At 43.5% G+C, this 23,563-nt stretch overlaps 1 protein-coding gene across 2 annotated transcripts in view; it reads right to left on the minus strand.

The window, feature by feature from the left end:
• Positions 1-23,563, minus strand: part of abcf3 (ATP-binding cassette, sub-family F (GCN20), member 3) — a 166,852-nt gene that overhangs the window by 35,787 nt on the left and 107,502 nt on the right. For both annotated transcript variants that reach the window (XM_034165315.1, XM_034165314.1), the window contains exons 14-16: positions 16,889-16,965; positions 7,368-7,412; positions 6,610-6,742 (exon numbers count right to left, since the gene is read on the minus strand). In XM_034165315.1, the coding sequence (XP_034021206.1) occupies positions 6,610-6,742; positions 7,368-7,412; positions 16,889-16,965 (255 nt within the window). The remainder of the gene's footprint in view (positions 1-6,609; positions 6,743-7,367; positions 7,413-16,888; positions 16,966-23,563) is intronic.

Below are 23,563 nucleotides of genomic sequence, written 5' to 3' on the forward strand. Positions count from 1 at the left end.
TTCGATCTTAAATATGATCAATCTATCTTTATTACTTGGCTATGTACCACAGGCTTTTAAGGTGGCAGTAATTAAACCATTACTTAAAAAGCCATCACTTGACCCAGCTATCTTAGCTAATTATAGGCCAATCTCCAACCTTCATTTTCTCTCAAAAATTCTTGAAAGGGTAGTTGTAAAACAGATAACTGATCATCTGCAGAGGAATGGTCTATTTGAAGAGTTTCAGTCAGGTTTTAGAATTCATCATAGTACAGAAACAGCATTAGTGAAGGTTACAAATGATGTTCTTATGGCCTCAGACAGTGGACTCATCTCTCTGCTTGTTCTGTTAGACCTCAGTGCTGCTTTTGATACTGTTGACCATAAAATTTTATTACAGAGATTAGAGCATGCCATAGGTATTAAAGGCACTGCGCTGCGGTGGTTTGAATCACATTTATCTAATAGATTACAATTTGTTCATGTAAATGGGGAATGTTCTTCACAGACTAAGGTTAATTATGGAGTTCCACAAGGTTCTGTGCTAGGACCAATTTTATTCACTTTATACATGCTTCCCTTAGGCAGTATTATTAGATGGCATTGCTTAAATTTTCATTATTACGCAGATGATACCTAGCTTTATCTGTCCATGAAGCCAGAGGACACACACCAATTAGCTAAACTGCAGGATTGTCTTACAGACATAAAGACATGGATGACCTCTAATTTCCTGCTTTTAAACTCAGATAAAACTGAAGTTATTGTACTTGGCCCCACAAATCTTAGAAACATGGTGTCTAACCAGATCCTTACTCTGGATGGCATTACCCTGACCTCTAGTAATACTGTGAGAAATCTTGGAGTCATTTTTGATAAGGATATGTCATTCAATGTGCATATTAAGCAAATATGTAGGACTGCTTTTTTGCATTTGCGCAATATCTCTAAAATTAGAAAGGTCTTGTCTCAGAGTGATGCTGAAAAACTAATTCATGCATTTATTTCCTCTAGGCTGGACTATTTTAATTCATTATTATCAGGTTGTCCTAAAAGTTCCCTGAAAAGCCTTCAGTTAATTCAAAATGCTGCAGCTAGAGTACTAACGGGGACTAGAAGGAGAGAGCATATTTCACCCATATTGGCCTCTCTTCATTGGCTTCCTGTTAATTCTAGAACAGAATTTAAAATTCTTCTTCTTACTTATAAGGTTTTGAATAATCAGGTCCCATCTTATCTTAGGGACCTCATAGTAGGTCCTAGGGACCTTTTTTTGGTTGGGACTGTTTACACAGAGACTGCTACCTGCTGCTTTGGACTTGAACCAAGTCTTTTTTACTTTTTACCTTTTTTTTTTTTTTTTTACTGTGCTCCAACGCCTAAGGAAGACCTCTAACGGTCGAAACATCGCGACGGAGCACTTTTATCAGCTAACTTTCATTAGCGTTGGCAAGCTAACTAGCTTGCTAACGCTTTCGTTTTTATTTTTTTTAATTTTTTTTTATTTTTATTTTATTTTAGCACCGTTGTTGTGCGTTCCCTGTGCTGCTTCATGGCCTGTTTGGTGCCTTGATTGGGGCACTCCTTCTGCTGAATCACCTCTGGATTATTTGCACATTATTCACTTTGTGTGTTTTTGGGAATCCGCTAGCTTAGTGCAGCTACTAGCTCTTAGCCGGTTTAGCATGGCGGCTTCTCCTGTCTCTCCCGTACTTTTTTGCTCTGGGTGTGAAATGTTTAGTTATTCCTCGGCCTCCTTTAGCAGTAACGGTACTTGTAATAAGTGCAGCTTATTCGTAGCTTTGGAGGCCAGGCTGGGCGAATTGGAGGCTCGGCTCCGCACCGTGGAAAATTCTACAGCTAGCCAGGCCCCTGTAGTCGGTGCGGACCAAGGTAGCTTAGCCGCCGTTAGTTCCCCCCTGGCAGATCCCGGGCAGTCGGGAAAGGAGGCTGACTGGGTGACTGTGAGGAGGAAGCGTAGCCCTAAACAGAAGCCCCGTGTACACCGTCAACCCGTTCACATCTCTAACCGTTTTTCCCCACTCGACGATACACTCGCCGAGGATCAAACTCTGGTTATTGGCGACTCTGTTTTGAGAAATGTGAAGTTAGCGACACCAGCAACCATTGTCAATTGTCTTCCGGGGGCCAGAGCAGGCGACATCGAAGGACATTTGAAATTGCTGAATAAGGCTAAGCGTAAATTTGGTAAGATTGTAATTCACGTCGGCAGTAATGACACTCGGTTACGCCAATCGGAGGTCACTAAAATTAACATTAAATCGGTGTGTAACTTTGCAAAAACAATGTCGGACTCTGTAGTTTTCTCTGGGCCCCTCCCCAATCAGACCGGGAGTGACATGTTTAGCCGCATGTTCTCCTTGAATTGCTGGCTGTCTGAGTGGTGTCCAAAAAATGAGGTGGGCTTCATTGATAATTGGCAAAGCTTCTGGGGGAAACCTGGTCTTGTTAGGAGAGACGGCATCCATCCCACTTTAGAGGGAGCAGCTCTCATTTCTAGAAATCTGGCCAATTTTTTTGGATCCTCCAAACTGTGACTGTCTAGCGTTGGGACCAGGAGGCAGAGCTGTGGTCTTATACACCTCTCTGCAGCTTCTCTCCCCCTGCCATCCCCTCATTACCCCATCCCCGTAGAGACGGTGCCTGCTCCCAGACCATCAATAACCAGCAAAAATCTATTTAAGCATAAAAATTCAAAAAGAAAAAATAATATAGCACCTTCAATTGCACCACAGACTAAAACAGTTAAATGTGGTTTATTAAACATTAGGTCTCTCTCTTCTAAGTCCCTGTTGGTAAATGATATAATAATTGATCAACGTATTGATTTATTCTGCCTAACAGAAACCTGGTTACAGCAGGATGAATATGTTAGTTTAAATGAGTCAACACCCCCGAGTCACACTAACTGTCAAAATGCTCGTAGCACGGGCCGGGGTGGAGGATTAGCAGCAATCTTCCATTCCAGCCTATTAATTAATCAAAAACCTAGACAGAGCTTTAATTCATTTGAAAGCTTGTCTCTTAGTCTTGTCCATCCAAATTGGAAGTCCCAAAAACCAGTTTTATTTGTTATTATCTATCGTCCACCTGGTCGTTACTGTGAGTTTCTCTGTGAATTTTCAGACCTTTTGTCTGACTTAGTGCTTAGCTCAGATAAGATAATTATAGTGGGCGATTTTAACATCCACACAGATGCTGAGAATGACAGCCTCAACACTGCATTTAATCTATTATTAGACTCTATCGGCTTTGCTCAAAAAGTAAATGAGTCCACCCACCACTTTAATCATATTTTAGATCTTGTTCTGACTTATGGTATGGAAATAGAAGACTTAACAGTATTCCCTGAAAACTCCCTTCTGTCTGATCATTTTTTAATAACATTTACATTTACCCTGTTGGACTACCCTGCAGTGGGGAATAAGTTTCATTACACTAGAAGTCTTTCAGAAAGCGCTGTAACTAGGTTTAAGGATATGATTCCTTCTTTATGTTCTCTAATGTCATATACCAACACAGAGCAGAGTAGCTACCTAAACTCTGTAAGGGAGTTAGAGTATCTCGTCAATAGTTTTACATCCTCATTGAAGACAACTTTGGATGCTGTAGCTCCTCTGAAAAAGAGAGCTTTAAATCAGAAGTGTCTGACTCCGTGGTATAACTCACAAACTCGTAGCTTAAAGCAGATAACCCGTAAGTTGGAGAGGAAATGGCGTCTCACTAATTTAGAAGATCTTCACTTAGCCTGGAAAAAGAGTTTGTTGCTCTATAAAAAAGCCCTCCGTAAAGCTAGGACATCTTTCTACTCATCACTAATTGAAGAAAATAAGAACAACCCCAGGTTTCTTTTCAGCACTGTAGCCAGGCTGACAAAGAGTCAGAGCTCTACTGAGCTGAGTATTCCATTAACTTTAACTAGTAATGACTTCATGACTTTCTTTGCTAACAAAATTTTGACTATTAGAGAAAAAATTACTCATAACCATCCCAAAGATGTATCGTTATCTTTGGCTGCTTTCAGTGATGCCGGTATTTGGTTAGACTCTTTCTCTCCGATTGTTCTGTCTGAGTTATTTTCATTAGTTACTTCATCCAAACCATCAACATGTTTATTAGACCCCATTCCTGCCAGGCTGCTCAAGGAAGTCCTACCATTATTTAATGCTTCAATCTTAAATATGATCAATCTATCTTTGTTAGTTGGTTATGTACCACAGGCCTTTAAGGTGGCAGTAATTAAACCATTACTTAAAAAGCCATCACTTGACCCAGCTATCTTAGCTAATTATAGGCCAATCTCCAACTTCCTTTTCTCTCAAAGATTCTTGAGAGGGTAGTTGTAAAACAGCTAACTGATCACCTGCAGAGGAATGGTCTATTTGAAGAGTTTCAGTCAGGTTTTAGAATTCATCATAGTACAGAAACAGCATTAGTGAAGGTTACAAATGATCTTCTTATGGCTTCGGACAGTGGACTTATCTCTGTGCTTGTTCTGTTGGACCTCAGTGCTGCTTTTGATACTGTTGACCATAAAATTTTATTACAGAGATTAGAGCATGTCATAGGTATTAAGGGCACTGCGCTGCGGTGGTTTGAATCATATTTGTCTAATAGATTACAGTTTGTTCATGTAAATGGGGAATCTTCTTCACAGACTGAAGTTAATTATGGAGTTCCACAAGGTTCTGTGCTAGGACCAATTTTGTTCACTTTGTACATGCTTCCCTTGGGCAGTATTATTAGACGGTATTGCTTAAATTTTCATTGTTACGCAGATGATACCCAGCTTTATCTATCCATGAAGCCAGAGGATACACACCAATTAGCTAAACTGCAGGATTGTCTTACAGACATAAAGACATGGATGACCTCTAATTTCCTGCTTTTAAACTCAGATAAAACTGAAGTTATTGTACTTGGCCCCACAAATCTTAGAAGCATGGTGTCTAACCAGATCGTTACTCTGGATGGCATTTCCCTGATCTCTAGTAATACTGTGAGAAATCTTGGAGTCATTTTTGATCAGGATATGTCATTCAAAGCGCATATTAAACAAATGTGTAGGACTGCCTTTTTGCATTTACGCAATATCTCTAAAATCAGAAAGGTCTTGTCTCAGAGTGATGCTGAAAAACTAATTCATGCATTTATTTCCTCTAGGCTGGACTATTGTAATTCATTATTATCAGGTTGTCCTAAAAGTTCCCTAAAAAGCCTTCAGTTGGTTCAGAATGCTGCAGCTAGAGTACTGACGGGGACTAGCAGGAGAGAGCATATCTCACCCGTGTTGGCCTCTCTTCATTGGCTTCCTGTTAATTCTAGAATAGAATTTAAAATTCTTCTTCTTACTTATAAGGTTTTGAATAATCAGGTCCCATCTTATCTTAGGGACCTCGTAGTACCATATTACCCCATTAGAGCGCTTCGCTCTCAGACTGCGGGCTTACTTGTGGTTCCTAGGGTTTGTAAGAGTAGAATGGGAGGCAGAGCCTTCAGCTTTCAGGCTCCTCTCCTGTGGAACCAGCTCCCAATTCAGATCAGGGAGACAGATACCCTCTCTACTTTTAAGATTAGGCTTAAAACTTTCCTTTTCGCTAAGGCTTCTAGTTAGGGCTGGATCGGGTGACCCTGGACCATCCCTTGGTTATGTTGCTTTAGACGTAGACTGTGGGGGGTTCCCATGATGCACTGTTTCTTTCTCTTTTTGCTCCGTATGCATCACTCTGCATTTAATCATTAGTGATCGATCTCTGCCCCCCTTCTCGGCATGTCTTTTTCCTGGTTCTTTCCCTCAGCCCCAACCAGTCTCAGCAGAAGACTGCCCCTCCCTGAGCCTGGTTCTGCTGGAGGTTTCTTCCTGTTAAAAGGGAGTTTTTCCTTCCCACTGTGGCCAAGTGCTTGCTCATAGGGGGTCGTTTTGACCGTTGGGGTTTTTCATAATTATTGTATGGCCTTGCCTTACAATGTGGAGCGCCTTGGGGCAACTGTTTGTTGTGATTTGGCGCTATATAAGAGAGGAGTTGATTGATTGATTGATTGATAGTACCATATCACCCCAATAGAGCGCTTCGCTCTCAGACTGCAGGCTTACTTGTAGTTCCTAGGGTTTTTAAGAGTAGAATGGGAGGTAGAGCCTTCAGCTTTCAGGCTCCTCTCCTGTGGAACCAGCTCCCAATTCGGATCAGGGAGTTATGCTGCTATAGACTTAGACTGCTGGGGGGTTCCCATGATCCCTGTAAAAGTCTTAACTTTTACAGTCTGCTAATGCTACTGTATACGAAATTCAATGGAAGCGGTGTGAGTTTGGTAGTTGGTATTTTTGCCCCGTTTGACACATGTATGCACAGATGCGTTGCGCACTTCGCTTATTGTAAACACGGCAGAGGTCAAGCTGTTTTTGGACGATTTTTTTCTCGTGTGGAGCTTTTCTTTAATTCCAGTCTGAAGGCGTTTCTGAGGCAGCTGTGGAGGACACAGACTGATGGCTTTGAGCCTTATTTAGACCACAATAAACCTTGAAGGAAAACCGTCAGTCCGACAACAGTGACCATACTGGCAGAGTTCAGAACACAGAATGATGTTAGCGTACGTCACCACACGTACGATGCAGATGCGGGACTCGAGGTCAGCTGACAGGTTGAGTCCAGAGAAGAGTCGCTGGTCCGGCACGTAGTAGAACTCCACTTCATCTAACTGCAGGATGGGAGGAGACAACTTCTCAAAGTTATCTGGAAACCTGTCAATCAAACAGTAAAAACAATCAGCAACACCACACGACACAGGCTCAGACAGCCACCAGGGGGCAGCAGTCTGTGGTCGCCCATCATCACTCTTCCTGTCCGGCAGGTCTACACGTTCTGCGTACGTTTATTATGTTAAAAGATATTAGCATGATGAGTAATTACCATGTTAGTATGCCAACATTTGTACATCAGCATTTTATAAATAAGTTAAAGTAAAAATTGGGACACAGAAAGTTTTTGTGAGTGCTGATGTTAAACTGGGTGCAGTTATTTCTGCATTGAGGACTTTATTGAGTAAATCTCTGCTGTCTGCTGCCCCCAGTGGCCATAAAGGTAAGATAAGTTTCTGCTTCAGGTATTTGTGGACTGTTCCTACCGTCTGAGTGCCTTAGAAATGTAGTCTGTTAAAAAACTGTTTTCTGACTGAATCATTTTGTACTCAAAGTGACAAAGAGCCCAATGAAATTGAAAATGCTGAAGTTTGGAGATTTTATAAGAATGCATAAGATTATACATGAAATCTGCAAATCAAGGTGAGCACATTTTGTGTACACATGTACTTCAGGGTGCAGTTCGTAGCCTCTTCCCACAGGGGGAGCTGTGAGTTGATCTTCTTACCGTAAAGTGACTTCAGTTTCCTTTTCAATAGGCTTGAGTTCAGGCCTGCAGGAGAAATCAAACACAGTCACTAAAAAACCAAACAACCAAAGTCGGACTCATGCTCAGGAAGAAAGCTGCGTGTCGACCCAAGCTCTCTGACCCCAGACACCAACAAACACATGGACATGAAAAATAAAAAACCTCCACACACTAAAGCTGGCTGGGTTCTTTCTGCATCAGAGCTCACTGTGCTTTTAGCCACACGGGGTGTGCAGCCGCAGTGGGTGCCGCACCCGGATAAACCAGGAAGGACATCCGGCCTCAAATCAAACCAAACAACCAGATCACAAGATCACAAGCCAGCACTGTTAACCAACAGGGTCACAGTGGAAACTGGACTACTGCTGGGCAAAGGAGAAGAATAAGGGGGGAAAAAGGAGAACGTGTTCGGAGGCAGCAGGAAAGGACCAAAGTTCTCAGTGTGGAAGTGAGAGTCAGGACTTTGAATGTTGGCAGTCTGACTGGTAAAGGGAGAGAGTTGGCTGATATGATTGAGAGGAGAAAGGCAGACATACTGTGTGTTCTAGAGACCAAGTGGAAGGGAAGTAAGAGCAGGAGCACAGGAGGGGGGTTCAGATTGTTGTATGATGCTGAAGACAGAAGAGAAATGGTGTTGTGGTCCTTTTAAAGGACGAGTATGTTAAGAGTGTATTAGAGGCAGTGTTGGGCACAGTTCCACTAATCCACAGCGCACACACAGCAGACAGCAACAGGATTTACGAGAGGATGGTAAAAAAAAGAAAAGTAAACAAACGTTCATAAGGCACACTATCAGGTGTCGCTACTTACTACCACTGTTGTATAAATAAACTATATTTCATACGGAGCAAGTTGTAGCAACTTACTCCCTCATCTGTCGTGAATCCTGTTGCTGTCTGCTGTGTGTGTGTGTGTGTGTGTATGTATACGCGCATATGCGTTCAGTATCCCCCCCACCTGATTCCACTCACTGTGTGCTCTGATAGGCATGAGCTTTAATATGATATTAGATTATTGCAAGGGAACGCAATAATCTGGGCCCAAAAAATAAATAATAACTACCATGTCCCCAGGCGGGCTCCGTACAAATGCCTTTTTTTTTTTTTTTTTACAAAAAAAAAAAAAGGCATATTTTACAAAAGCACATTTATCTGTAAACACCCAGCACAAACCTCACATTAACGTGTTGGTTTTTTTTTTTACATAGAATGAATGAGTCAACCATTCAGTGTTAGTGGAGGCACATTTTACCCATAATCCCTTTGGCATCTGTCTGTGTTTCTTACAAAAGATATGTGTTATATTGTAACTTTGTACAAGTGACAGAATTGACATTAATGGGGTTATTCTATCTGGATGAATTTTATTTATGAATCAAAACCATAAGTCAGCACTGATTTATTTTCCAAGACCTCCGCCTCATAGTGACACTTATTCAGTAGGGAGTTGAGCTTCGCTGCTCCTCTCAATTGCTTCTCTGCTGGAAGTTATGCAGTAAACAGGAGCTTCCAACAGGGGGCAGGACGCACAAAGACAGAAGTGCTGACTCATGTTTGGGTCTGTAGTCACCTTGGATGCTACCAGAAGCGATCTTGGTGTTAAAACTCAAAATCAGCTTGTTAGTAGTTGTAAGTGTACTGGAGACAATACTGGAAGTTATCGGTAGCTTGTGATAATTTTTTTGGGTGGTTTATCGGTTTAGCTCCACAAAAGATAACTTTTCAGTTAGCTGATTATCTGTTATCGAAGCCAACTTTTTGGTTAGCTGTGCCCACCACTGGTTGGAGGTTAAGTGAGTGTTTGACAGGGTGATAAGTGTGAAGTTGGAAATTGAAGGGGTGATGATGAATTTCATCAGTGCATATGCCCCACGGAGTGAGTTAGATGAGGTGGTGGAGAGTGAACCCAAGCATGAAAGAGTGGTGATAGGAGCAGACTTCAATGGGCATGTTGGTGAAGGGAACAGAGGTGATGAGGAAGTGATGGGTAGATATGGTATCAAGGATAGGAATGGGGAAGGACAGATGGTCAGAGAAGCACTGGATGAAGTAGAAGAGTGGAGGAAGGTGCACACAGGTGGACTACATTCTTTGTCGTTGTTCAAATACATTAGACCTGGTGTGCCCAACTGGTCGGTCGATTGCGGGCCGAGTTCCAGTCGATCGCATGAAGAAAAAAAATCTGTCCCTGGACTCGAAAGGATTTAGTGCTGCTATAACAGACTGATGCAGCTGGTGGCAGCAATGCACCAACAAGGATGCCAGCTGCCGTTAAACGCCAGAGAAGAAGAAGAAGAGCTATTCTTCTATGGTGGATAAGAAATAAAAAATTATAATTTTCATCTTGTATTATTTTTGTATTATTTTTTAATTTATTTGCATGGTAAATCCATCTGTCTAATCTGCAATGTAAATGTGGCTTTACTGAAGAAAGGGAATTTGGAGAGGCATTTCAGATGATTCACAAGAAATACGACGCTAACTTCTAATGCTAACCCAGCTAAATCCCCTCTGCTCACTCGAAAAGCTGAGGAATTGAAAAGTTGGCAAGCAGCACAATGATTCATGGTCCATAAATATGAAGAGTGATGAATGTGGTGAACAAGACTGCAGTGTTCTGTTTGGGCCGGGAGTCTGAGGACACATTTTTTCTGTTCACAGCTGGAGGAGACACACATCTGCTGCACCCAGATGTTCGGTGGCTGCTGTACCACTCACTGTATTATGTTACTAAAACATATGTATTGATTTATAACACAAAACTGTCAAAGGGGGTAATAAATATACGAGGTCTGTCCATAAAGTATAGGTCCTTTTTATTTTTTTCAAAAACTATATGGATTTCATTCATGTTTTTACTTCAGACATGCTTGAACCCTCGTGCGCATGCGTGAGTTTTTCCACGCCTGTCGGTCACGTCATTCGCTTGTGAGCACTCCTTGTGGGAGGAGTCGTCCAGCCCCTCGTCGGAATTCCTTTGTCTGAGAAGTTGCTGAGAGACTGGCGCTTTGTTTGATCAAAATTTTTTCTAAACCTGTGAGACACATCGAAGTGGACATGGTTCGAAAAATTAAGCTGGTTTTCAGTGAAAATTTTAACGGCTGATGAGAGATTTTGAGGTGACACTGTCGCTTTAAGGACTTCCCACAGTGCGAGACGTCGCGCTGCGCTCTCAGGCGGCATCATCAGCCTGTTTCAAGCTGAAAACCTCCACATTTCAGGCTCTATTGATCCAGGACGTCGTGAGAGAACAGAGAAGTTTCAGAAGAAGTCGGTTTCAGCATTTTATCCGGATATTCCACTGTTAAAGGAGATTTTTTTAATTAAAGACGTGCGGACGGGTCCGCGCGTCGGGACGCAGCCGACGCGGTGCGGCGGCACAGGAAGAACACCTACGTGTTGATAACCATTTGTAAAATCCAGGCGGCTTTTGATGGCTTTCAGTGGAGTGAGTATATGAGAAATTGTTTAACAGCTGGACATGTTCCAACTTGTCCTTAAGGCTTCCAGCAGAGGTGTTTTTCCTGTGGCGGAGCGTCGCGGCGGCTGCGAGCCGATGCTGCAATCCGCCCGCACGTCTTTCATTAAAAAAATCTCCTTTAACAGTGGAATATCCGGATAAAATGCTGAAACCGACTTCTTCTGAAACTTCTCTGTTCTCTCACGACGTCCTGGATCAATAGAGCCTGAAATGTGGAGGTTTTCAGCTTGAAACAGGCTGATGACGCCGCCTGAGAGCGCTGCGCGACGTCTTGCACTGTGGGAAGTCCTTAAAACGACAGTGTCACCTCAAAATCTCTCATCAGCCGTTAAAATTTTCACTGAAAACCAGCTTAATTTTTCGAACCATTGATCAAACAAAGCACCAGTCTCTCAGCAACTTCTCAGACAAAGGAATTCCGACAAGGGGCTGGACGACTCCTCCCACAAGGAGTGCTCACAGACGAATGACGTCACCGACAGGCGTGGAAAAACTCACGCACGCGCACGAGGGCTCAAGCATGTCTGACGTAAAAACATATGAATGAAATCCATATAGTTTTTGAAAAAAATTAAAAGGACCTATACTTTATGGACAGCCCTCGTAAAGGCGCTTGAGTATACGAGGTTTGTTAGAAAAGTATCCGACCTTTTTATTTTTTCAAAAACCTGATGGATTTGAATCACGTGTGCTTGCATGAGCCAACCTTGAACCTTCGTGCGCATGCGTGAATTTTTTCACGCCTGTCGATTGGGTCATTTGCTTGCAAGCAGCCCTTGTGTGAGGATGGGTGGAGTCTCTCATCGTTTTTCTTTGCAAGGGAATGGCGGAACAACTGGAGCAGCGCGACTGCATCAAATTTTGCCAGAAACTGGGTGACAGCCAGGTGGAAACCATTCGGATTATTCAGACGGCTTTAGGTGACGATCCTCTGGGCATCACACAGATTAAGGAGCGGTACAACCGGTTTAAAGACGTCCACACAACGGTGGAGAGCGAGGCGTGTTCTGGGCGGCCATCAACATGCTGAAATGACCGGATCATTTTCAAAGTGAACGCTGTGGTGATGTGGGACCGTCGTGTGACTATCCATGAAATTGCGAAAGAGGAGGACATCAGCACTTTTTCGGCACATTCCACTGTGACAGAAGATTTGGCCATGAAAAGAGTGGCGGCGAAATTCGTGCTTCGGCACGAAGCTGATAACGGCGGCGCAAAAGCGCCTCCATGTTGAAGCCTCACAGGACATGCTGTGACATGTCCACCTCTTCCACAATGTCTCGGATAGTCACACGACTGAAAAGTCACCGAAAGCCGTCTGAATCTTGTGAATGGTTTCCACCTGGCTGTCGTCCAGTTTCTGGCAAAATCTGATGCGGTGCTGCTCCAGTCGTTCCGCCATTTTCCTTGAAATAAAAATCTGACGAGAGACAACACCCATCCGCACACAAAGGCTGCTTACAAGCAAATGACACAATCGACAGGCGTGAAAAAGTTCACCCATGCGCACAAAGGTTCAAGGTTGGCTCATGCAAACACACGTGATTCAAATCCATCAGGTTTTTGAAAAAAATGAAAAGGTCCGATACTTTTCTAACAGACCTCGTATAATCAGAGCGAGCAGTAAATTGATCAGTCCGCGTGAACACCGCGCAGATCGCTGCTGCATTCAGGTACCGTCGGAAATTATATCTTATTTGCTTGGATTATTTTTTATGTGGGTGGGGGGGTCTAGTTCACTGGGCTCAGGTACCTTATATAGGCCAGAATTAATCTTTTGTGTGGATACAAAGATTTTTTTTTTAACCAAAAATAAAACAAAAACCACACTCCTGCCACGAGCAACAGTCCTGTAATTTCTCACGGTACCTGAATGCAGCAGCGTTCTGCATGATGTTCTGAAAGCAAATTTAAAATTATATTACATGTGCTATCAAGCAGGTTGCAACAATGAGACCTGCAGAACTTTCCACACATGGACACAGAACTTAAGCACCAGGACACAGACTGGGTGGAGCCTGAGAGTGCACGTTATGATGATCACGTGCACAGCATCTGGTCAGAATTTGACAGGCGCTTCACTGACTTTGCATCCAAAGAGCCTGTTGTCAGTTTTCTCTGTTTTCCATTTGGGGAAAATATAGATGTGGACTGTATATGGTCGAAAGTGGCATCACTCTTCAACCTGGATCCTCACACTGAAAACTGACATTGAGTTCAAATCCAGAGCAACACCTGACATGAACATCCAAATCAGGACTCTAATGCAGACACAGAGAGTCTGAGTGCCTGATTACAGCTGCACTCAGCTCCTACTGTCTGGACTATGACAGACCAGCTTCCTCCTCTCTGGGCCAGAAGTCCCACTAAGGTAGGGAACAACTTTTCCAACTTGAGGCCAAACCAGGGCCTACTTGTGCTTATTCTTTTCCACCATGCACATTTACTTCAATGATGCATTATTATTGTTAACACCTGCCAGAAAACTGTGTTATTATATTGGTGCTACGCTGTGGCGTTCCATATGGCTCGGTAGACCTCGATACACTGTCAACTTTAAAAGTAGATCTCGGTTCAAAAAAGGTTGGGCACCCCTGCATTAGACTGTAAGGTGGTAGCAGGAAAGAGCACATCTAGACAACATCGGATGAAGAGGAATAGAGCGAGAGCTTCACCAAGGATCAGATGGTGGAAAATGAAGGAGGAAGAACGCTGTGTGAAAGTCAGGGGGGAGGTGAGAGAGGCAATGGACAGAGGGGAACTGATTTGGGACAAGTGGAAAAAGACTGCAGATGTGAAGAAGAAGACAGCACGGAATGTACTGACTGTGACATCTGCACAGTGGAAGAAAGACCAGGACACTTTGCAGTGGAATGAGAACAGACTTGTGCAGGATGGAAAAGATCGATTCGTCAAGCTAATGCATTACTGTCACATTAATGCATTAATTAATTAATGCTGACAATTTTTTTTAACACACGTTAACGCAGTTGTTTTTGTAAGTCTGTCACTGCCTGCTGCTGTGGACATGGAGAAGGGCCATTTTAATTTTTAAGGACTTCCAGAAGGCGTAGTGAACAGAACCAAAGCCGCTAAAGTTCTCCTGCAGTGTGCCCCACACCGGAGCGCTGGGAGAAAAGTTCTCTAACAGCCACTAAAATTGTCTTAGCAGCAAACCGTGCGCCAAGCGCTGGGGGACAGAGGAGAACGGGGTCAGGTTCTCCCAGAAGATTTTTAAATTTAGAACCTTCTGAAACACTATTGCCTGCATTTTGAGCACCAAATTATGCACCATAGAGGTGGGGCTTCTTCTACCTGTGCAAATGTCTTTTTGACTGAACTTTGACTTCATGGATATGTTTAATGATTCATTCATTTAATGTTAAAATAAGGAAGAGGTTTTTCAAATAAAATAATTACTGTTTGAAGACCCTTTGTTTTATTTTGAAGCATAGCAGCAGGTGTGAGTTTGCATCCCCAAACCCCCGGCTTTTTAAGGTGATTTTTCCATCCCATTACGCTGAGAAAAAAAAATCCTGCTGAGAACCCTGTTAACTGCAACTGCATAAGCAAAATGCTGTTAAGTGTTTGCAGAAACGTTATAGCACTTTCATTCATATGGCAGAACATTTAAAATAAAATTGCGCTACACACTACTTTGTAATTCATTTTTGGATTTTGTGTATAACAATGTGATTCATCATGGAAATCATGGGATTAATGGCGATTAAATTTTAGTGTTGGCCAGGTCTTTTATATATACATATATCAATCAATTAATCAATCAATTTTTTTATATAGCGCCAAATCACAACAAACAGTTGCCCCAAGGCACTTTATATTGTAAGGCAAGGCCATACAATAATTATGTAAAACCCCAACGGTCAAACCTTTGGGGTTAACCTTTTTTTTTTTTTAAGGTTGGTGAACTGGGTCCATGCGTTTTTTTTCTCTGTGATTCAGCAAAAGCGTTTCAGCTGGAGGTTGAACATGCAGCCTTGCAGTCAAGTTACAGTGTTTGTGACGCGTTGTGTGTTACCCAAAAACGCGAACACTAAAAAGTGAAACACTCGGTGTGAGTCTGAGAGAAACACAGAAGAAAGAGTGGACTTTTACTGAGAGGATCTTCTTTCAGAAACTGTCCGTGGACGGAGCTGAGAGAGAGAGAGAGAGAGAGAGAGAGAGAGAGAGAGAGAGAGAGAGAGAGAGAGAGAGAGAGAGAGAGAGAGAGAGAGAGAGAGAGAGAGAGAGAGAGAGAGAGAGAGAGAGAGAGAGAGAGAGAGAGAGAGAGAGAGAGAGAGAGAGAGAGAGAGAGAGAGAGAGAGAGAGAGAGAGAGAGAGAGAGAGAGAGAGAGAGAGAGAGAGAGAGAGAGAGAGAGAGAGAGAGAGAGAGAGAGAGAGAGAGAGAGAGAGAGAGAGAGAGAGAGAGAGAGAGAGAGAGAGAGAGAGAGAGAGAGAGAGAGAGAGAGAGAGAGGAGAGAGAGAGAGAGAGAGAGAGAGAGAGAGAGAGAGAGAGAGAGAGAGAGAGAGAGAGAGAGAGAGAGAGAGAGAGAGAGAGAGAGAGAGAGAGAGAGAGAGAGAGAGAGAGAGAGAGAGAGAGAGAGAGAGAGAGAGAGAGAGAGAGAGAGAGAGAGAGGAGAGAGAGAGAGAGAGAGGAGAGAGAGAGAGAGAGAGAGAGAGAGAGAGAGAGAGAGAGAGAGAGAGAGAGAGAGAGAGAGAGAGAGAGAGAGAGAGAGAGAGAGAGAGAGAGAGAGAGAGAGAGAGAGAGAGAGAGAGAGAGAGAGAAGGCCGGCGGGTCAATAGTCCGTCCTCACGTTGAGCGGACCATGTGTGTTTTTAACACAGACAAACACACTGCTTCACTTTAGATGCACAGTCAGTCTGTTTCAGATGATCAGCCTTAAAAAGCTTCATTTTACTGTCACGTTAGAAAACGGGAGCTTTGATTAGTTTTCTTCTGTTTTTTTGTACTGTGGATGTTACAGCGCCACACACAGGCCTGGAGTATGTACTACAACGTGAAACGAAGCTTCGAGGCACAGAATTTGCCTCAAACATTTTTTTGTAATTGAATGATTCGAGTTATTCGACTAATCGTTCAGCCCTAAAACACACTGATATCTGAGAAGTGAAATGAAGTTTATAGGATTTACAGAAAGTGTGCAATAATTCTTTAAACAAAATTAGACAGGTGCATAAATTTGGGCACCCCAACAGAAAAAATACATCAATATTTAGTAGATCCTCCTTTTGCAAAAATAACAGCCTCTAAACGCTTCCTACAGCTTCCAATGAGAGTCTGGATTCTGGATGAAGGTATTTTGGACCATTCTTCTTTACAAAACATCTCAGGTTTGTTGGTTTCCAAGCATGGACAGCCCACTTAAAATCACACCACAGATTTTCAATAATATTCAAGTCTGGGGACTCAGATGGCCATTCCAGAAAGTTGTACTTGTTCCTTTGCATGAATGACTTAGTAGATTTTGAGCAGTGTTTAGGGTCATTGTCTTGTTGAAAGATCCAGCCCAGGAGCAACTTCAACTTTGTCACTGATTCATGAACATTGTTATCAAGAATCTGCTGATATTGACTGGAATCCATGTGACCCTCAACTTTAACAAGATTCCCAGTAACTGCACTGGCCACACAGCCACACAGCATGATGGAACCACCTCCAAATTTTACTGGAGGTAGCAAGTGTTTTTCTTGTTTCATGTTTTTCTTCCTCCCACATCCAAAGGATATGCAGGTTTGGTGGACTGGAGACTTTAAAAATGACCCAGGTCTCCTTTGTAAAATGGAATAACCTGGTTCAATAAAGGTTAAATTAAAAATTAAAATGAATCTATACAGGATTTATTCTAGAGTTTGAAATTTAAGTCACGTGATCTACTTTCAGTTCCGGTCATTTCCGACAGCTGCAGCACCAGCTTCTGCCACAGTGAGCCGGCGTCAGAACAGTAAGCTTGAAAGCATTAGAAGTGTGTGTTGGTGGAGGCGGTGGGATCCGTACTCACAGCTTTTCCAGCAGCTTCAGCTTACTCTGGACCTGAGCTGCCCGGTTGGCATTGTACCGAAACCTGTCGATAAAAACCTGAAATCCAAACATCAGCATGTGTACATTAGAACACAAACACAGCATCTTGGTCCCCCAAGCACGCCACCCGGCCGCCACTCAGCCTCCTAACATCAAATAAGTACACTTCAAAGTGACAGGTGGAGCAAAAATCATCACAAAACCTTCTTATGTCGTTCCACATCAGAGCGCCCTCCCTGAGGTTAGAATGCTCACTGCACACACCTGAAAATTCAATAACATCCTGATGGTGGCGCAAGATGAAAATGCTGTTGTTGCCAAAACAAAGTGGTGCTGTAGTACAGGACAAACTCTGACCTTTGACTTCACTGTGACTGACAGCAGCATTTTTATTCCAACCCGGAAACATCGAAGACAATCTTGCACACCTGTGCACTAATCATGGTGTCTAATCAGCATCTTGATATGGCACACCTGTGAGGTGGGATGGATTATCTCAGCATAGGAGAAGTGCTCACTATCACAGATTTAGACTGGTTTGTGAACAATATTTGAGGGAAATGGTGATATTGTGTATGTGGAAAAAGTTTCAGATCTTTGAGTTCATCTCATACAAAATGGGAGCAAAACCAAAAGTGTCACGTTTATATTTTTGTTGAGTGTACATACATATACATACATACATAAGGCAGTCCAAAATGAGCAATAGTACAAAAAAGTTAGCTTTATACTAGGGTTGCCAACTCTCTGAAAAATAAATAAGGGACACCTCACCACCAGGGCCGACCGGCCGACTGACCATTGCCTTCACCCTTCCCAGCGTCTGTGTGAAACGATTTTTAACCATTTGACTGTTGACTTGACCCTGAATTTAGGTAGATGCACACATGCATTTGTTCTGATATGAACACGTGGAAAACAAATTATTATTTAGCAATTTATTTTTAATGCAAAATAAATTTTCACTCACAATTTCAATATGAGCATTCTGTCTTCTTTAAAAATAAATCTCTGTAGTGCTATTGCTTAACTTAAAATTGTATAAATTAACAAAAAAACAATAGAAAATTTGCATCATCCAAAACAATGTAACAGTGCAAAACAATGTAACAGTGCACATTTACACATTTAGTGTAATAAAAAGTGTAAAAAATAAAGTCTGAAAAGTAAACAATACTGTTGTCGCGCACCTTTTCCACCCAGCCATTTTCCTTTTCTCATTCTCCCTGTATTTTTGCTTTCTTTTTTGTTTGTTTTTTTTTTTTAGGAGGAGGAGTAACGACGTTACAGACATTGCTGTCTGTAGGCATATCTGCAGTGCCAGTGTCGGTGTCTGTATCGATATCAGCCATGCTGATTTGTTATTGTCGTCCAGCGACCGTCGTCGGCTCATGACGTCGGTATCTTCTTGCAAGCAGATGTCCCTCGACCAATGAGATAAGAGTGATTCTGTATTGTCAACTCGTGTCTGTCAGCTCATTGGTGAAAAGCAGGAGAGAGGCTGGGATCAAATTTACCGTAAGTTTCCATATAAAGCGCAAGTCAATTCCATTGACATTTTACAGACTCTTTGATTCTCACAGAAATACGGGACAAACTGCGTCCCGTATCAGGTCAATACGGAATGCACACTTTTATTTCCAAATAAGGGACGATTCCGTTTTTCAAGGGACGGTTGGCAACCCTACTTTATACATATACATTTTTCAGTTAGCTTTATATACATTTAACTGTTTTCATAGCGATAAATACATTTTTAGATTCAGATAGTGTTATTTTAAGTAAATTTTAGATTGATATCTTTATATTCATTTAGCTATTTGCATAGCTTTGCATGAATTTTTATGTTCAGTTAGCTGTTTTTCAGTTAACTTTATATATATTTAACTGTTTTCATAGTAATAAATACATTTTTAGATTCATATAGTGTTATTTTAAGTACATTTTTAGATTGCTAGCTTTATATTCATTTAGCTAGTCACATAGCTTTTCATGAATTTATGTTCAGTTAGCTGTTTTTCAGTTAGCTTTATATACACTTAACTGTTTTCATAGTAATAAATACATTTTCAGATTCAGATAGTGTTATTTTACATCAATTTTACAATTTTACTTTGTTAGCTTTATATCCATTTAGCTATTGCTTTGCATGAAATTATGTTCCTGGTGATAAATACATTTTTAGATTCAGATAGTGTGATTTTAAGTACATTTAGATTACTAGCCTTATATTCATTTAACAATTTGCATTATCTTTGCATTAATTTATGTTCAGTTACCTGTTTTTCAGTTACTTTCAGATTCAGTTAGCTTTATACACACTTATCTGTTTTCATAGTGATAAAGGTTTCGACTGTGATTGTTTTAAGTGCATTTAGATCTGGTTAGCTTTATATTCCCTCAGCCCCAACCAGTCCCAGCAGAAGACTGCCCCTCCCTGAGCCTGGTTCTGCTGGAGGTTTCTTCGTGTTAAAAGGGAGTTTTTCCTTCCCACTGTCGCCAAGTGCTTGCTCACAGGGGGGGTCATTTTGACCGTTGGGGTTTTTCTGTTTTTCTGTAATTGTTGTATGGCTCTTACCTTACTATATAAAGCGCCTTGGGGTGACTGTTTGTTGTGACTTGGCGCTATATAAATAAATATGATTTGATTTGATATTCCGTTTGTTAGATTACAAGCTATAGTTACGTTGCGCTAGATGAATTGTTTTCGGTTTAGATTGAGTCAGATTTATTTTCAGTCAGTTTTAGATTGTTTCAGGTAGGTTTTCCTCGAGCTGCACTCACTTTGGTTTTGATTAGGTTGGCTTTGTGTTTTTGTTGTTTTACAACACAGATATTGTTTATTCAAGTATGGCAGTGGTAGGTCCATGACCTATACGGGATCTAGGCGCTCCCGCCATCACGAGCCTCCCAGCTGACTGGGTTATAGCAGTGGGTAGATGGGACTCATTAGCCCTGTTAAGGCGGTCCACATAGGGGAAGGAAAACCCTGATGTTAAACCCCCAGCCTGGGTTACTGCCCCCGTGCCTCCGAGGAAGGTTCTTTAGCCAGAGGCTAGGAGAAGGTCACTCTGATGTAAAACCTACAGCCTGGTGGTCGCCACAGCCGTCTCAGCTTGTCTGTGCCACTGTGGAGTGCCACCTTGCCTAAAGAGTGGAATTGGTGTCCGCGAGCTGATCCCCACTTTAAGCAACGAGCGCAGGTGGGAAGAAAAGCCCTGCAGCGATGGGAAGAGGCGAAAACAGCAGGTGCATGATGGCACTGGGAGCTGCAGTCTCGATCCTGCATGCAGGCGGCTCAGGAGCTATGGTTGTTTGATTGCTGACCCGAGACAACAGCATCATCCGGCAGGGCCCTGGGTGACCAAGCAGCCCTGTTTAGGGATAGCCCTGCTTGCTCCACATGGAGACAGACCTAGAAAAGGTGGTCTAAACATGGCTTGTCTCACTAGACCCGGTTGGCTCACCGCTGCCAACGGGCATCACTACACGCGGTGCGAAAAGATAAACAAAGAACCTGAAAATCGCGTGCTGGAATGTACGCACAATGATGGACTCAGACAATAGCGATTGTCCTCGAAGACGCTCAGCCTTAGTCTCCAAAGAGCTAGCAAGGCTTGACATAGACATTGCTGCACTCAGCGAGGTGCGCTTTGCAGACCAAGGGTCACTCACAGAGGAAGGTACAGGCTACACACTGTTCTGGTCAGGGAAGGCTAAAGAAGATCGTCAACTCTCAGGGGTTGGGTTCATGATTAAGAGCGCCATAGCACATAGGTTACACAGTTTGCCAGTTGGACATTCTGACCGACTCATGTCACTCCGGCTCCCCATCAACAACAAGGATTTTGCCACTATTGTTAGTGTGTATGCCCCAACCATGCAGGCCGACATCGGAGTTAAGGAGGCTTTCTATAGCGATCTGCACAACCTTCTACAGCGCGTCGACACCGAGGACAAGCTCCTCATCATGGGAGATTTCAACGCCAGAGTGGGCCGCGACTCTGATGTATGGAAGGAAGTGCTAGGGAAACATGGCATAGGCAACTAACGACAATGGCCGCCTGCTGCTGGAGTTCTGCTCTGCACATGACTTGACGATCACCAACAGCCTGTTCCAACAGAAAGAGAGATTCAAAGCAACCTGGAGACACCCACGCTCCAAACACTGGCACCTTCTGGACTATGTTCTGACGTGACAGCGTGATAGAAGAGACGTACTACATACCAGGGTGATGCCTAGTGCGGATTGCTATACGGATCATCGCTTGGTCCGTTCCAAGATTGCTTTCACTTTCAAGCCCCCTCCTAAGAAGAAAGGCCCACAGTTTAAGAAGCTACAAGTCCACAAGCTGCAAGACATAGACACAAAAATGGAGTTCCAGGCCAAACTAGAGGAGAGACTGGGTGGAGAAGAAGGCCTGCCTGACGACCCTGAACAACAGTGGATGAGATTAAAGACCATCCTTCAGGAGACGGCAGCAGAAGTAGTGGGCTTCTCGGCCAGGAAAAATAAAGAGTGGTTTGATGAGTCTGATGCACAGATCCAGGAACTACTAGAAAAGAAGCGTGCATGTCACAAGACTCTTTTAGCTAAACCTGATGACCACTCTGCCAAGACAGCTTACAGAAATGCCTGCTCCACACTGCAAAGCAAGCTCCTCATACTGCAGAACGACTGGTGGCTAGCTTTTGTGGAGAAGACACAACAACATGCCGATGCCGGAGACATGCGCTCCTTTTATGAAGCCCTTAAGACCATCCATGGGCCAGCACATCAAGTGCAAGCACCCCTGCGCTCCTCAGACGGCTCCACCCTTCTGACGGACAAGGAAACCATTATGCAGCGTTGGTCAGAACACTTTGAAAACCTCTTCAGTGACAAGAGCACTGTGCAAGAGTCATCAATCGAGAAGATTCCCCAGGTGGAGGTGAAATGGGAACTTGATGACCCCCCAACACTTGAAGAGATCCGAAAGGCCACCACGCAGCTGAATCCAGGGAAGTCTCCTGGCATAGATGGCATCCCAGCAGAGGTGTACCAAAATGGAGGTGAGGCAGTCCTCGACAAGCTTCAGATTCTCTTCTCCAGTTGCTGGGAAAAGGAAATGGTTCCACATGACCTTCGGGATGCGGTCATTGTCTCCCTGTACAAGAACAAGGGCGACAAGTCCGACTGTTCTAATTACCGGGGCATCACTCTCCTCTCAATAGCAGGTAAGATTTTGGCTCGAGTGCTGCTCAACAGGCTTACCCCTACCATAGCGCATGAAAATACTCCCGAGAGTCAGTGCGGATTTTGGACCAACAGGGGAACCACCGACATGATCTTCGTCCTGAGACAGATCCAGGAGAAGTGCAGAGAACAGAACATGGCCCTTTATGCAGCCTTCATAAACCTAACCAAGGCTTTTGACACGGTCAGTCGTGAGGGATGGTGGAAGATTCTTGCATGCCTTGGCTGCCCTCCAAAGCTCCTCACCATCATCCGCCAGCTGCATGAAGGCCAGATGGGACAAGTGAAGTACAACGGGACTCTGTCCGGCAGCTTCACCATCTCAAATGGCGTCAAACAAGGTTGCATCCTTGCGCCCACTCTGTTCTCCATCTTCTTCAACATGATGCTTCGTGAGGCCAAAGAAGACTTAACAGACGGCATCTATATCCGCTTCAGAACCGACGGAAGTCTGTTTAACTTGCGGCGCCTTCTGTCCCACACTAAGATCACAGAACAGCTAATCATGGAGCTGCTCTTCGCAGATGACTGCGCCCTCATCGCCCAATACGGAGCAAGCCTTGCAGCACATTGTCAACTGTCTTGCTGAAGCAGCAAGAGCCTTCGGCCTCACCATCAGATGAGAAAGACAGAAGTGCTATATCAACCGGTTCCCCATACAGCATATACCCCACCCCAAATCAACATCGAGGGTACCAGCCTGAATGCAGTAGAGCATTTCACGTATCTCGGTAGTGTTATCTCAAACGACGCATCTGTTGCCAAGGACCTAGACAGTCGCCTTGCCAAGGCCAGCAGTTCTTTTCGTCGACTCTCAAAGAAAGTCTGGCAGAATCATGAACTGCGCCTTTCCACAAAAGTGCAGGTCTACAGAGCCATTGTGGTCCCTACCCTCCTGTATGGAGCTGAAACCTGGGTTCTGTATCACCAGCAGATCAGATTACTGGAACGCTTTCATCAGCGTTGTCTCCGAAACATCTTCGGGATCAAGTGGCAGGACTACGTCTCAAATGAGGACATCCTTACAGAGCCAGCATGGAGTCTATTATACTCAAACAACAGCTTTGTTGGGCAGGTCACGTAGCCAGGATGGATGATACACACATGCCGAAAATAATTCTCTTTGGCGAGCTCAAGGAAGGGAGACGAAACCAGGGGGCCCCCAAAAAGCGCTATAAGGACCAGCTGAAGAAACTGCTCTCCCTTGCAGGCATTCAGCATCAGTCATGGCAGCATCTAGCTACAGATAGACTCAGCTGGCGTTCCAGCATCAAATCCGCCAGCCTAAAGTTTGAGGCAGAAAGAAGTGAGGCCTCACGCCAGAAGCGTCAAAGACAGAAAGAGCGGGCAGCAGCACAAGCCCAGCCTACTCAAGTGTTCATTTGCCCCAAGTGTAACAGGTCTTGTGCATCCCTCGTC

The sequence above is a fragment of the Thalassophryne amazonica genome, unplaced genomic scaffold (assembly GCF_902500255.1).
Source record: "Thalassophryne amazonica unplaced genomic scaffold, fThaAma1.1, whole genome shotgun sequence".
In the NCBI taxonomy this organism is placed as follows: Eukaryota; Metazoa; Chordata; class Actinopteri; order Batrachoidiformes; family Batrachoididae; genus Thalassophryne; species Thalassophryne amazonica.